Source organism: Hemitrygon akajei, chromosome 27, assembly GCF_048418815.1.
Source record: "Hemitrygon akajei chromosome 27, sHemAka1.3, whole genome shotgun sequence".
In the NCBI taxonomy this organism is placed as follows: domain Eukaryota; kingdom Metazoa; phylum Chordata; class Chondrichthyes; order Myliobatiformes; family Dasyatidae; genus Hemitrygon; species Hemitrygon akajei.
The window spans coordinates 45,456,784-45,471,972 of record NC_133150.1 but is presented as its reverse complement, the minus strand read 5'-3'; the positions used below and the strand labels follow the sequence as shown (position 1 = coordinate 45,471,972).

General features: G+C 43.9%; 1 protein-coding gene across 8 annotated transcripts in view; it reads left to right on the top strand.

The window, feature by feature from the left end:
- LOC140717343 (plasma membrane calcium-transporting ATPase 1-like) overlaps positions 1-15,189 on the top strand; it is a 328,298-nt gene that overhangs the window by 201,254 nt on the left and 111,855 nt on the right. For all 8 annotated transcript variants that reach the window (XM_073030837.1, XM_073030844.1, XM_073030840.1 and 5 more), the window contains 2 exons: positions 1,301-1,555; positions 12,889-13,014. In XM_073030837.1, coding sequence (XP_072886938.1) covers positions 1,301-1,555; positions 12,889-13,014 — 381 coding nt within the window. The remainder of the gene's footprint in view (positions 1-1,300; positions 1,556-12,888; positions 13,015-15,189) is intronic.

Genomic DNA, 15,189 nt, shown 5'->3' with positions numbered 1-15,189 from the left:
CTGCCTCCCCAACACGCCACCACAACTGACCTATAGAACATCTTCAGCATCTCACTACAGACATTGAATGACGCCAACCTTCTAAGGAAGTACAGTCGACTCTGTGCCTTCCTGCACAAGGCATCTGTGTTGGCAGTCCAGTCTAGCTTCTCGTCTAACTGTACTCCCAGATACTTGTAGGTCTTAACCTGCTCCACACATTCTCCATTAATGATCACTGGCTCCATATGAGGCCTAGATCTCCTAAAGTCCACCACCATCTCCTTGGTCTTGGTGATATTGAGACGCAGGTAGTTTGAGTTGCACCATATCACAAAGTCCTGTATCAGTTTCCTATACTCCTCCTCCTGTCCATTCCTGACACACCCCACTATGGCCGTGTCGTCAGCGAACTTCTGCACATGGCAGGACTCCGAGTTATATTGGAAGTCTGATGTGAACAGGACTGGAGAGAGCACGGTCCCCTGCGGCGCTCCTGTGCTGCTGACCACCTGTAGACCACTACTCTCTGTCGCTTCTAATGTTCCTGCGCATTCGAGTTGCCCGTACTGGACCATTCCAACAGTACTGGGAAAAAGCTGAGCCATCAGCAGGGTCTGGCTGGTTGGCAAAGCAGACTTAAGGGATTAATGGCTCGAGGTGCAAAGTCTACATCTGCTTTTGCTGACAGTCATACACTCAGTGGCCACTTTACTAGGAGTGGAATCCAGTGGTTGTAACCCATCTACCTCAAGGTTTGACATGTTGTGCATTCAGAGATTCTCTTCTGCACAGCGGTCTTGTGAGGTGTGCTTGTTTTTAATTGCTGGTGTTCCTGTCAGCTTGAACCAGCTTGGCCTTTCACCTCTGACCTCTCTCATTAACAAGGTATTTTCCTCCACTGGATGTTTTTTTTAACAGTTTTGTGGCCAATCTCTGTAAACTCTAAAGATGGTTGTGTGTGAAAATCCCAGGAGATCAGCAGTTTCTGAGATAAATCACCCCAGCTGGTATCAACAATCATCCTACTGTCGAAGTCACTTAGATTACATCTCTTCTCCATTCTGATGTTTGGTCTGACAACAACCGAACCTATTTTTGTGTGTGTTGCAACTGAACCTCTTGGCCATGTCTGAGTGCTTTTACACAGTGAGTTTTTGTCATACGATTGGCTGATGAGATATTAGCATTAACATGTAGTGTGCTTGTTAAAGAGGCCACTGACTATATGTTAAATGATGCTGTCTTGTAATTTAAGTTAATTTATTCAGTTGACTCTTTCCATCAACTGTATTTCTTTCCCTCCTCCTCCCCCCCTCAGTGTGTGGAGATGCCGCAGGTGGCGAAGATGAAGGGGAGGCAGATGCTGGTTGGATCGAAGGGGCGGCTATCCTCCTCTCGGTCATCTGTGTGGTGCTGGTGACAGCCTTCAATGACTGGAGTAAGGAGAAGCAGTTCCGTGGGCTGCAGAGCCGCATCGAGCAGGAGCAGAAGTTCACCGTGATCCGAAAGGGCCAGGTTATCCAGATCCCGGTGGCCGAGATCGTAGTCGGGGACATTGCCCAGATCAAGTACGGTGAGTGATCAGCAGGGATCAGCGATGCCTTCGACATGGGAATCAGAATGACGTTTGTTATCACTGACGCTTGTCATGGATTTGTTGTTTTGTGCAAGACGTAAGCATTACTACAAGCTACAAAAATAAATAAATGGTGTGAGAGAGAAATAGTGAAATCAAAGAGTGGTGAATCTGTGGAATTTATTGGCACAGATGGCAATGGAGGTCAAATTATTTAAAGTGAAGATGATAGGTACTTAGTAAGTAAGAGCGAAAAGGCAGGATAATGGGGTTGTGAGGGATAATAAATTGGCCATGATTGAATAGCAGAGCAGACTCAATGGGCCAAATGGCCTAATTCTGCTCCGGTATCTTACGGCACACTGGGAGAGTGGTAGCACCACCTCAGAGTAGAAGGGCGACTCCTTAGAACAGAGATGAGGAAGAATTTCTTTAGCCAGAGGGTGGTGAATCTGTGGAACTCATTACCACAGTAGACTATGGAGGCAAAGTTATTGGGTATATTTAAAGCAGAGGTTGATAGAGTTCTGATTAGTAAAGTCGTCAAGGGTTACGAGGAGTAGGCAGGAGAAATAGGGTTGAGAGGGATAATAAGTCAGCTATGATGGAAATCTGATGTTGGAGGGGAAGAAGCTGTTCCTAAAACATTGAGTGGGGGATCTTCAGGCTCTTGTACCTCATCCTTAATGGTTGTAATAGGAAGAGAGCCAGAATCAAGCTTATTATCACTGTCATGTGTTGTGAAATCGATTGTTCGGTGGGAGCAGTGCTGTGTAAGTTTCTTTTTAAATCCAATAGCTTACAGAAATAGTGCAAAAGCAAAATTGTGAAGATGAAACCATTCAGATGGCAGAAGGGTTAAAGGTCAAGGATCAACTTTATTTGCGGTACACATTTACAAGTTTTAGGGATTTGCTGCAGTGCATTGGTGCAGACATACAACTAAAATCATTCAATAATTATAAAGGATAAACAATGATGTAAATAATTTTAGAAGTATAAATATAGAACAAAATATGCATAAATACATAATTCATCCTCATCCTTATTGACTGTGTCATATAAGTGGGCGATCATGGTCTGGACCATGATTGTTCCTGGCAAATTTTTCTACACAGAACTGCTTTACCATTGCCTTCTTCTGGGCAGTGTCTTTACAAGATGGGTGACCCCAGCCATTATCAATACTCTTCAGAGATTGTCTGCCTGGCGTCAGTGGTCGCATAACCAGGACTTGTGATATGCACCGGCTGCTCACACGACCAACTATCACCTGCTCCCATGGCTTCACATGACCCTGATTGGGGGGGGCTATGCAGATGCTACACCTTCCCCAAGGGTGACCTGCAGGCTAGTGGAGGGAAGGAGTGACTTACACCACCTTTGGTAGAGACGCATCTCCACCCTGCCACCCATAAACTCCAGCATTTATTGCAACGAAAACAACAATTATAAATAGTGTTTAAAGTGTTTACAGTGCCATGCAGTGGTGTAATAGATAGCGGAGAGGGTGCTATCTAGAATAGATGATCAGATTAACTACCTGGGGGAAGAAGCTTTTAAGGTGATGTGTTTTTTCTTTTAATAACCCTATAGTTCACAGAAATAACCTACTACTCTTAAAGTCTACCTCCCCTGTTGCAACACTTGAAGTTACTCTGTTTTAAGCTTGCTGTCTAAATGGGAGATCCCTTTCAAATATGACTTTTTACCTTAAATGATTTTATTACCTCTACAGACCTTGACTTTATGTTCTTAACGGAGACCTGGATAAAGCCAAATGAATGTAGCCAGTTATCTGAACTATGCCCCCATGACTATGACAGTGTCAGTGTGTCAAGGGCTCTTGACAAGGTGATGGGCTTGCTATTGTGTTCATAAAGCACTTTAGGTACAATCTGCTGTCTATCAGCAATTTTTCAAGTTTTGAGGTACATATCTTTAAAATTTGTGATACGGATCCTGTCCTCTGTGTTGTAGTTTATCCCCCTTCTAAATCCACTATCAGAATTCTTATCCTCTATTATATTGAGCTATGACACGATTCTCATCTCTGGTGATTTCAATATTCATATTAATGACCCCTGAAATGCAAACTCTATGGCAGCTGAATTCATGGACTGCCTGGATCCTACCCATCAACTTGGAAATACACTGGACAAAAGGGTTAAATATTATTAATGCCTCTCTGTCTGATACCACTATCCCCGATCATTTTTGTGTATATTTTGACACCCTTCTGCCTGGAGCCAAGACTACAAAATGAATTACAGTTTTAAAAAAAAATTTCTCGATACAATTTAAGTTCTTTGAGCTGGCTGGTTTATGTAACTTAATCTGCTCAGTAAATTAAATGGTTGGTTCTTTCAACATCTGAGGCCTTCCCTTGGTCGGGGTTGACCATGGACGTTGCATCCCAGCTGACTACATGATACGCAAGCTAAGGCAGTACGATACAGAGAGCAAACTGTTGCCCCCTCCACACAGTTGATGAATCCAAAGGAATGGCAGACCCTGTTACAGATTGGCACAGCAGCTTCGCAGAAGATGACAGTCAGTGTTGAACTCCACGTAGGACTGCCTTAGGGACCTCAGCTTTGGTTTTTCCCTCGGGATTTGTTCCAGAAGCCTTCCCCATGAGTGGGTACAGCTGCAAGGCAGCAGAGGTTTGAGATCAGAGTTTACCTTCTGTACACGAGCTGCCAGCCACGGCTGACGGGCCTCATCTGCACAAAGCGAATGGTTTGAAGGCACCAGTAACCCACCTTTGCCCTTTCTCCTGTCAGTAGAAACGGTTCCGCTGTACTTAGTAGCTGAGCCACACGTGAAGGCCAGGAGCTAGACTTGGTTTCAACAATAACTTAACAAATATATTAAACACAGTGGCCCCTCTTAGGGTTAAAAATAAATCACTTAGTAAAACATCGCCATGGATCACCAATTCCATCAGCAAACTCAAGTAATCTTGTAGAGTAGCTGAGAGAAAATTGAGGAAAACTGGACTAGAAGTCCTCCGTAGTATTTACAAGTCCCCTACTTTTCTCCTTACACATGCTACTCTTAGGAGACGTCATTCAAGAGCATAAACTTGATTTCCACAGTTATGCAGATAACACAAAGTTGTATATCTTGGCTGAGCCTAATGACGATAACATGCTGTCTTCTTGGACTTCTGGTATGGCTGCAATAAACAAATGGATGAGCAATAATTTCCTAAAACTGAATGGAGATAAAACTGAAATACTTTCAGTTAGGTCCAGAGCCAAAAAAAGATAAACTTCTTGATAAACTTGGAAACGTGGCTCCCTGTGTAAAATCAGAAGTAACTAGCCTGGGTTTTATCTGTGATTTAGATTTGAGTTTTAAACCCCACATAAAGAAAGTGACCAGAACAGCAATTCCACACTTAAGAAATATTGCAAAGATACGTCAGTTTCTGTCACATAGTGATGCTGAAAAACTAATTCTCCTCTTTACATCAAATGGATAGATCACTGCTGTGTACTTTTCACTGGCCTTCCAAAGCAATCTATCGACAAACTTCAGCTCATTCAGAATACTGTTGCTAGACTTTTAACCAAAACCAGGATGAAGGAACATATCACTTCTGTACTAGTTACTCTGCAGTGGCTTCCTGTATCATTTAGAATTGATTTTAAAGTTCTCTTACTTGTTTTCAAAGCTCTCAATGGTCTGGGACCGGACTACACATAGAATCATTTTCTTTTCATAATGATGCTCAAACTCTCAGGCCTTCTCCCACCGTCACTTAAATTTAAACAATTTCCCTCAAAAGATAATTGGCGGGTCAGCTTTTTTGAAGTACGCTCCTAAGTTATTGAATTCAACTCTTAAAACTGTAAGGGATGCAGACTCAGTTGGCACTTTCAATCGCCAGCTCAAAACCTATTTATTTAACCTTGCTTTTAACTAAAATGTTTTTGCCTTTTATTTTCCTGTTTATTTTTATCTTATTTTCATGTTTGCACTTTATCCCATTGTAAAGCACTTTGAACTATGTCGTCTGTGTGAAAAGTGCTCTGTTAATAAAGTTATTTATAGGTAGATAGATAGGTAGACTGCAGGGAGGTAGTCACCCATAAGTGGTCAGGGAGAGGGAAAGGAAGTCGGCAGACAGCACAGAGTACCCCTGCGGCCGTTCTTAATAATAAGGGTACTGCTTTAGTTACTATTGAGAGGGACAATCTACAAGGGTCAAAGGAAAGCGACAGGGTCTCCGGTGCTGAGTCTGGTGCTGTAGCTCAGAAGGGAAGCAGGAGAAAAGGACTGCAGTAGTGGGAGGGGCTTCCATTGTTGGAGAAGTAGGCACGAGATTTTGTAAATGTGAAGAGACACCCAGATGGTATGCTGCCTCCCATCTGTCGGGGTTAGGGATGTCTCGGATCGGGTCGGTGGCATTCTAAAGGGGAAGGCTGAGCAGCCAAGAGTCTTGGTACACATTAGCACCAATGACAAAATGTAGGAAAAAAAAGAGAAGATAGGGAGCTGAAAAGCGGGACCTCTAGGGAAGTGATCTCTTGATTTCTGCCTGTGCAAGCACTATTGAGGGTAAGAATAAGATGATTTGGCATATGAATGCGTGGCTGAGGAACTGGTGCAGGGGAGCAGGGTTTCAAATTTCTGGATCACTGGGATCTCTTCCTGGGCAAAAGAAACTGGTTACACCTGAACCCGAGGGGGACCGATATCCTTGTGGGCAGATGGCCAGAGTGATAGGGCTGAGGATGGGACAGTGTACAAGTTGAGCAGAGTGTAGTGAGACCCTGAGGAAGGACAGGCAGATGATGGAGCTAGATTGCATTCAGTGGGATGAGTGGCAGTGTAACAGGGGGACAAAATCGAAAAGGGTGATGAATACAGGACTGAAGGCGTTATATTTGAATACATGCAGTATACTGAATAAGTAGATGATGTTGTAGCGCCATTAGAGATTGTTAGGTATGATGATGAGGGCATCATTGAGTCATGGCTGAAGGAAGAACATGGTGGGGAGCTTAACGTCCAAGGATACACCTTGTATCAAAAGAACGGCAGCTAAGCTGAGGGGTGTTGTGGCTCTGTTGGTTAAAAAGAAATGAAATCAAATCATTAGAAAGAAGTGACATGGGATCGGAGGAGTTAAGAAACTGCCTCTGAACTGTAGCCAGGACGTGGACTACAAATTACAATGGAAGATAGACGGGGCATGTCAAAAGGGCAATGTTATGTCATGGGGTATTTCAGTGTGTAGATAGATTGGGAAAATCGGGTTAGTGCTGGATCACAATAGAGAGAATTTGTAGTCAATTTGCCTACAAGATGACTTTTCAGGACAACTTGTCATTGGGCCCACCAGGGGAAAGTCAATTCTGGATTGGCTGTTGTGTGATGAACTGGATTTGATTAGGGAGCTTGAGGTAAAGGATAAACAAGCAAGAATAACTTACTTAATAGATACACAGTTGCAAGAAAAGTTTGTGAACCCTTTGCAATTACCTGGTTGTCTACATTTAATTACTCATAAAATGTGGTCTGATCTTCATCTAAGTCACAGTAATAATAACCTCCACCATATGTTTCCTGTGGCTACTGATCAGACTTGCACAACAATGAGGAGGAATTTTAGACCATTTCTATATACAAAGCTGTTTCAATTTATCAATAATTCTGGGACATCTTGCAGGAACATCCCTCTTCGGCTCATGCCACAGCATCTCTATTGGGTCTGGACTCTGACTTGGCCATACCAAAACACAAATTTTCTTCTTTTTTAAACCATTCTGTTGTTGATTTACTCTTGTGTTTTGGATCATTGTCTTCTTGTATCATTCAGGTGACAGACCACTACCCTGGCATTCTCCTGTAAAATGTCTTGATACACTTTTGAATTCATAATTCCCTAAATGATTGCAAACTGTCCAGGCCTTGAGGCAGCAAAGCAGCCCCAAAACATGACACTCCTTCCGCCATGCTTCACAGTTGGAATAAGGTTTTGGTGTTGGTGTACAGAGCCCTTTCTTCCTCCAAGCACAACAATGTGCATTTCTGCCAGGAAGTTCAAATTTTGTCTCATCTATCCACAGGACATTTTCCCAGAAGCGTAGTGAAAAATCCAGCTGGTCTTTTGCAAACTTGAGACTTGCAGCAATTTTTTTTTTCGGAGAGCAGTGGTTTCCTCCGTGGTGTCCTTCCATGAACACCTTTCTTGTTCAGTGTTTTTCTTACGGTGGACACATGAACAGAGACTTTAGCAAGCTCGGGAGATTTCTGCAGGTCTTTTGCTGTTACCTTTGGTTTCTTTCTTACGTCCTTCAGTTTTGCATGTTGTGCCTTGATGTGATCTTTGCAGGATGCCCACTCCTAGGGCGAGTAGCAGCAGTACTGAGTTTCCTCCACTTGTAGACAATTTCTCTTACTGTGGACTGATGAACACTCAGGTCTTTAGAAATGCTTTTGTAGCTTTTTCCAGTTTTGTGCATCTCTACAATTCTTCAAAGGTTCTCTAAAAGTCGTTTTGATCGAGACATGGTGCACATAAACAGATCTTTCTTGAGAAGAGCAGGCTCTGTCAGTAACCTGACTGTGTGTGTCTTTTTTATAGGGCAGGGCACCTCTACAACCCACATCTCCAATCTCATCTCATTGATTGAACACCTGACTCCAAATAGCATTACCCCAGAGGTTCAGTACAAATTGTGTGTTATTAGTTTAGGCAGATTGTGTTTGTCTGTTATTGTGACTTAGATGAAGATCAGACCATCTATTATGAGTAATTAATGCAGAAAACTGGGAAATAGCAAAGGGTCCACAAACATTTTCTTATAACTGTATATCTATTAAGTAAGTTATTCTTGCTTGTTTATCCTGTAAAATTGTATCCTGTCGGTTTTTATGGATTGTCATAATAATGATAATAATTATTATTATTATAGTGCTTCGCATGGGGATCTTTTAGAAAAAGGCAATTTGTCGGGTGGATGGTGTCCACAAAGGTGTTTCCTGCCCCCCTTCTTTGTCCTGGACCCATCAAGTCCTGCAGTGATGGTAGTCTGCAGCCAGTGACCTTTTCTGCTGTCCTGCCAGTTCACAGTAATCTTTGTATATTAGGGAGGATGCCACACCCCAAGCCCTGAGGCAGCTTTGACTGATGTGCCGTGAGATTGAAAGCTAAGAGTTTATCCTCGATATGGTTCTTAATGTTATTAATCTCAGATCTCAACAACACAGCCATTTTAGTGTTGTCTATCTCCTAGGTGACTTACATTTGAGAGAGTGATAAAGAGTATATGAAACTCTTATCACGGCACAGAAGTAGGGCCCTTCGGCCCACGATTTCCATGCCAATCACCTCAACCAGTCCCTTTCCCCAGCCCTTGTTTGCTAACAATTAGATAGGCAGCTGAGAGGGAAAGCCTCACAGAGTTATGTGGAAAAAGCCAGAGAATAGGACCAAGGTGGCTTCTCTGACTAACTTCCAGAGAAGGCACAGCACAGCAGCATAACACTATCATTGCGCCAGCAATCCAGGTTCAGTCCCTGCTACTATCTGTAAGGAGTCTGTATGTCTCCTCTTGACCACATATATTTCCAACAGGAGCTTTGGTTTCATCCCACGTTCCAAAGATTTATGAGTTAATAGGTGAATTGATCACATGGGTGTAATTGGGCAGCACAGGTCCAAAACTGCGCTGTATCCCTAAGTAAAAAAAAAAAATAAAAATTTGAAGAAAATAATTAATGATGGGCTGAATGGCTTCATTTTGTGTCATAACTATCTTCTGCTTCTCTGGTTACCATTTTGGAGGAAAGATGTACTTGCCTGGGTGCGAGTGAAGAGGGAATTTGAGGATGTTATTAGAACTGGAAAATTGGAGCTGTGCCTTGAGTGGATTAGTTAACATTGTTTGCTTCAGGACCGCGGAGACTGAGGTGATTCAGTGTTTAAAACAGAAGGTAAGGAGACTGTAGATCAGAAGGGTGAATTTCTTTTCATGCAATGGTCAAAAACCAGGGGGCAGAGATTTCAAGATTCAAGGTTGTTCTTTGGCATACTTCAGTATTGGAGGAGGTTCATGAAAATGATTCCGGGGTTGAAAGGCTTGTCATATGGGGAGTGTTTGATGGCTCTGGGCCTCTATTCACTGGAGTTCAGAAGAATGGGGGGGGGGGGGGGGGATCTCATTGAAATCTGTCCACCTCGAATGTGGAGAGGATATTTCCTATGGTGGGGGAGTCAAAGACCAGAGGGCACAGTCTCAGAATAGTGGGGCGTCCTTTTAGAACAGAGATGAGGAGGAATTTCTTTAGCCAGAGAGTGATGAATCTGTGTAATTCGTTGCCACAGGTGGCTGTGGAGGCCAGATCATTGGATGATTTAAGGTAGAGGTTGATAGATTATCGATTAGTCAGGGCATGAAGGGACACAGGGAGAGGACAGGGGATTGGGGCTGAGAGGGAAATGGATCAGCCATGATGAAATGGCAGAGCAGACTCGATGGGCCAAATGCTAGTATATCTTCTAGTACACTAGTAAAAAGGGGAACGAACTGATTGTTACTCCAGATCTGATGCAGAATAAAAAAAACACGAGAAGTTTACAGAACACAATGGGGCAAAATAAATATAAATATAAAAACAATCCTATAAAGCAATGTACGCAAGTAACTTATATACATAGAGTGTTCGTCTGTACATAAGGTGACACTAGGTGATGTGTATGTAGGTGTGGTGGGGTAGGTTAATAAGTGGAGGTGTTGATCAGCCTGAGGTAGCTGTTTTGGAGTCTAGTGGTCCTGCCGTGGATGCTGTGTAGCCACTTCCCTAATGGGAGTGGCCCCGTCATTGAGGAAAGGTGTGCTGGTTCTGGAGATGGTCCAGAGGAGGGTCACAAGAATGATCCCAGAAATGAAAGGGTTAATGTATGAGGGGCATTTGATGCCTCTGGGCCTGTACTCACTGGAGTCCAGGAGGATCGGTGGGAGTGTGGGGAGGGGGGAGAGTCTCACTGAAACCAAATAGATGCTGAAAGGCCTGGAACGGTGGACATGGAGAGGATGTTTCCGTAAGTAGGATGATATATGAGCTGAGGGCATGGGCGTCAGAATAGAGGGACGTCACTTTAGAAATGGGATGAAGATGTATTTCTTCGACCAAAGGGTGCTGAATCTGTGGAATTCATTGCTATAGAGGGATTGAAGGCAATGGCCATGGGTGTATTTAAGGCAGAGATTGATGGGTTTGTGATTGGTAAGGGGGTTAACGATCATGTGGAAAATGAGGTTGAAAAGAAACAGCAGTGATTGAAAGGAGCAGAATCGATGGGCCAAATGGCCTAATTCTACTCCTATGTCTTGTGGTCTTAAGCAATCAGCTGGTTTGGGGCTGCTTTGAGCTTTGGAAAGCAGTGTAAATGGAGTCCACTCCATATTGTTTGTACTGCCAGATCGGCATCTCAGTTGACAGACACTGGAGGTGATGGGTGGATCCAGGTGAGGAGGAGCGATAGGCAGATGGAGGGAATGGGTGCTCAACGACTGAAGTGGTCTCAGTGAGCCAAAGGAGTAGTAACCCTTAATCCGTATCCCAAGGGTTCCGAACTTTTGTTATTCCATGGACCAATGTCATTAAGCAATGGGTCTCGTGCTCTAGTAGCGTTAATGCTGATGTTATTTGCTTTCCCTACATTTAGGCTGCCTGAGGTAGCAAAACAAGTCAAATTTGAATTTATTCTCATACATATGTGTTCATGTGTGCGATGACAAATGTTTGTTCCCTCCTCTCTCTTGCTCATTATGACAGTGGCGTTTAGGGCAGCAATGAAGGTCCCCCATTTCTGGTGGTGTTGCAGGCTTCCTTCATCACGTCAGTAGCTTCCAAACTTACTTGCAACAATATCAAATTACAGAGTAAATTTATTAAGTTATGTCTCTGTCACTGTGTACTACCATGAGATTCATCTTCTTGCAGGCATCTACAGGAAGATAAAGAAATACAATAGAACTTGTGAAAAACTGTGCGTAAATAAAGCATGACAACCAACACGCTGAGGACATGAGTGGTAGAGTCTTTGAAACTGAGTTCTTCGGTTGTAGAATCAGTTCAGAGTCGTGAGTGAAGTTGTCCACACTGGTCCAAGAGGCTGATGGTTCTAGGGTAGTAACTGTGTGTGGTGTGGGACCTGAAGCTCCTGTACTTCCTGAATGGTGGTAGTAGCAGGAGGAGAGCATGGCCTGGATGGTTGGTTTCTTGATAATGGACGCTGTCGTCCTGTGGCAGCACTCTGTGTGGACGTGCTCAGTGGTGGCGAGGGCTTTGCCTGTATCCACCACATAGCATCAGATAAGCAGCATTCATGGGAAACTCACTGCCCGTTACGCCGCTGGCATTTCGAGCAGCAGTGAAGGTTTTCTATCTCTGGTGGTGTTCAGGGCTTCCTTCATCATGTCTGTAGCTTCCTCTCGGTTTTCACTACTGTCAATCATGCAAGTCCTAGATGGAGACTCAGGAATACCGTCGCACTCAGATGTAGAAGGGTTCTTCATCGCTGTTTCTGTAGCAAATTTATTTAACCAGTCAGGGGTGTTAGCCCTGAGCTGAACCCCCAAACCTAAAGGACTTGGGGGGGGGGGGGGGGGAACCACTCTTAGTCTGACCTCTACCCTTTGACCTGTTTGGCATAGGTAACCTTACCAAGAGCCAAAGCATAAAGCCCTGACTCCAGCCAGTGTAGCTCTCCGGGTCAGTGAGGGATGCAAGCCTCCAAACCACAACAACACCATGGTCCACTTGGAGATTCACAAGAAATGCATAAATTAAATACAGATTTTTATAAGAAAGAAGACAATTAGAACAGAACAAAATGGAGTCCATTTTAGTGCCAAGTGGTCATAGTTGTCAATCTTTCATCATTAAGGTTGTGCCTATTAGGACAACAAGGTGGTGTAACAACTTACAGTACCGGCTGTAAGATCAGGGTTCAGTTCCCTCCGCTGTCTGTAAGGAGCTTGCATATTCTATCTGTGTGTTTCCTCTGGGTGCTCCAGTTTCCTCCCACATTTCAAAGACGTACGGGTTAGGGCTAGTAAGCTGTGGGCGTGCTACGCTGGTGCCGGAAGCACGGTAACACTTGTGGGCTGCCCCCAGCACATCCTCAGATGCATTTCAGTTTGTGTCAACATTTTGATGTACCTGCAACAAATAAAGCTAATCTTTAAAAACCTTCCTTTAAGCTTTATAGGGCCCAAGAGCCACGTTATTCTGTTGGGGGTGGACTTGTCTTTGGACCCAGTACCTGTTGAGCTTGTAAACTTTGAATGTTTTCCCATCCCCAGGTGACCTGTTACCAGCCGACGGCGTCCTCATCCAAGGAAATGACTTAAAGATCGATGAAAGTTCTTTAACAGGAGAGTCAGACCATGTGAAGAAATCCCTGGAGAAAGATCCCATGTTACTCTCTGGTAAGTTCAAGAAATGGTTAGAATTGCTCTGAGTGGTCGGAATAAATGTTGTTTTTGATAGTTTCTAAGGAGATGTAGACTTCACAGACTGAGCCAGAGTTTAATTGCCCATCGCTCATTTTCCTTGAGTAAGTGGTAGTGAGCTGCCTTTTTGAACCATTGCTGTGAAATAGTTGTTAAAAAGTTTTGGGACTAATTAAAACTCCCAGTGAATATCCAACAGGCAATTGAGTGTAAGAGCTTTGTGACTTGAAACTAGTTAACTTAGAACGTAGTTCTTTTCCTCCTGAGGATCAGAATCCCTGACATACTCTGTGTCATGAAATCTGTTGTTCTGCAGCAGCAGTATAGTGCAAATACATAAAAATTACTATAAGTTACAAAAACAAATCATTCATTCCTTATGTGATTGTTCTTGGCAATTGTTCCTACAGAAGTGGTTTGCCATTGCCTTCATCTGGACAGTGTCTTTACAAGACGAGTGACTCCAGCCGTTATCAATACCCTTCAGAGATTGTCTGCCTGGGGTCAGTGGTCACATAACCAGGACTTGTGATATGCACCGGCTGCTCATACGACCATCCTCCACCTGCTCCCGTGGCTTCACGTGACCCTGATCAGGGGGCTGAGCAGGTGCTTCACCTTGCCCAAGGGTGACCTATTTGCAGGCTAGTGGAGGGAGGGAGCACCTTACACCACCTTTGATAGAGACTTATCTCCACATCGCCATCCAACAAAAATAAATAATGCAAAAGAGGAACAGTGAGGTGGTGTTCATGGATTCATGGACTACTCAGAAATCTGATGGTGGAGGTGAAGAAGCTCCTTCTAAAATGTTGAGTGTGTGTCTTCAGGCTCATGTACCTCCACTGGTGGTAACAATGAGAAGAAGGCATGTTCTGGATGTCCCAATGTCAAATGAAGGATGTAGACAAGTCGATGACAGACACAAGAGATTCTGTAGATGCTGGGAATCCAGGGTAACACACACAACATGCTGGAGGATCTCAGCAGGTCTGGCAGCATCTTTGGAGAGGAATAAATAGTGAATGTTTCGGGCAGAGAGTGGAAAGGAAGGGGGAAGAAGGTGGGGTTACAGGAAGGAGCATAAGTAGGCAGCTGATAAATGAGACCAGGTGAGAGGAAAGGTAGGTGGGTGGGAGAGGAGAGATGAAGTGAGAAGCTGGAAGGTGATGAGGAGAAAGAAATAAAGAAGAAATATGATAGAAGAGGACACTGTACCATCTGGTGTCCCCTTTTCCCCATGGTCTACTCCCTTCTCCTTTCAGATTCATGGCAGTGATTGATGAATTATTAGACATTCAGCATTAATGGCAGGATCCTTAGGGGTGGAGGAACAGTGGGATCTTGGGATCAACATCCCTAGATCCCTCAAAGTTGCGGCACAAGTTGATAGGCTGGTTATGGTGTGCTGGCCTTCATCAGTCAGGGGATTGAGTTCAAGGGGCAATGTTGCAGCTCTATAAAGCTCTGGATAGACCACACTTGGAGCATTGCGTTCATTTCCGGTCACCTCGTTATAGGAAGGACATGGAAGCTTTAAAGAGAGTGCAGAGGAGATTTACGGGGGTGCTGCCTGGACTTTCTCATCCGGAGAAGTTGGACGAGCTTTTCTCTTTAGAAAGGAGGATGAAAGGTGACTTGATAGAGTCATGATAAGAAACTTCAATAGAGAGGATAAAGCCTTTTCCCCAGGGTGACACAGGCTAATATGAGAGGACATAATATTAAAGTGGTTGAAAGAAAATATAGGGGGGAAGTCAGAGGTAGGCTTTTTACACAAAGAGTGGTAGGCATGTGGAGTGCACTCCCAGGGGTGGTGGTAGAGGCAGATAATTTGGGGGCATTTAAGAGATTCTTAGGTACGCTCATGGATGATAGAAACATGGAAGGCTATGTGGGAGGGAAGGGTTAGATTGATTTTGGAGTTGGTTGACTTTGTGAGCCAAAGGTCCTGTACTGTGCTGTAATGTTTTATGAGTCTTAAAAGCAGTGGGGAAGAGTCGGTTCTTGATTTTGAACACCGGGGCTTTCAAATCTCTCTGTCTTCTCCAAGAAGGTAGAAGAGAGTAAAGGGAATGTCCAGGGAGTCAGGCATTCTTAAAGAAGCGGTTAGCCTTCCTGATGCAGCACAGCATGATGATAGACTGAGCA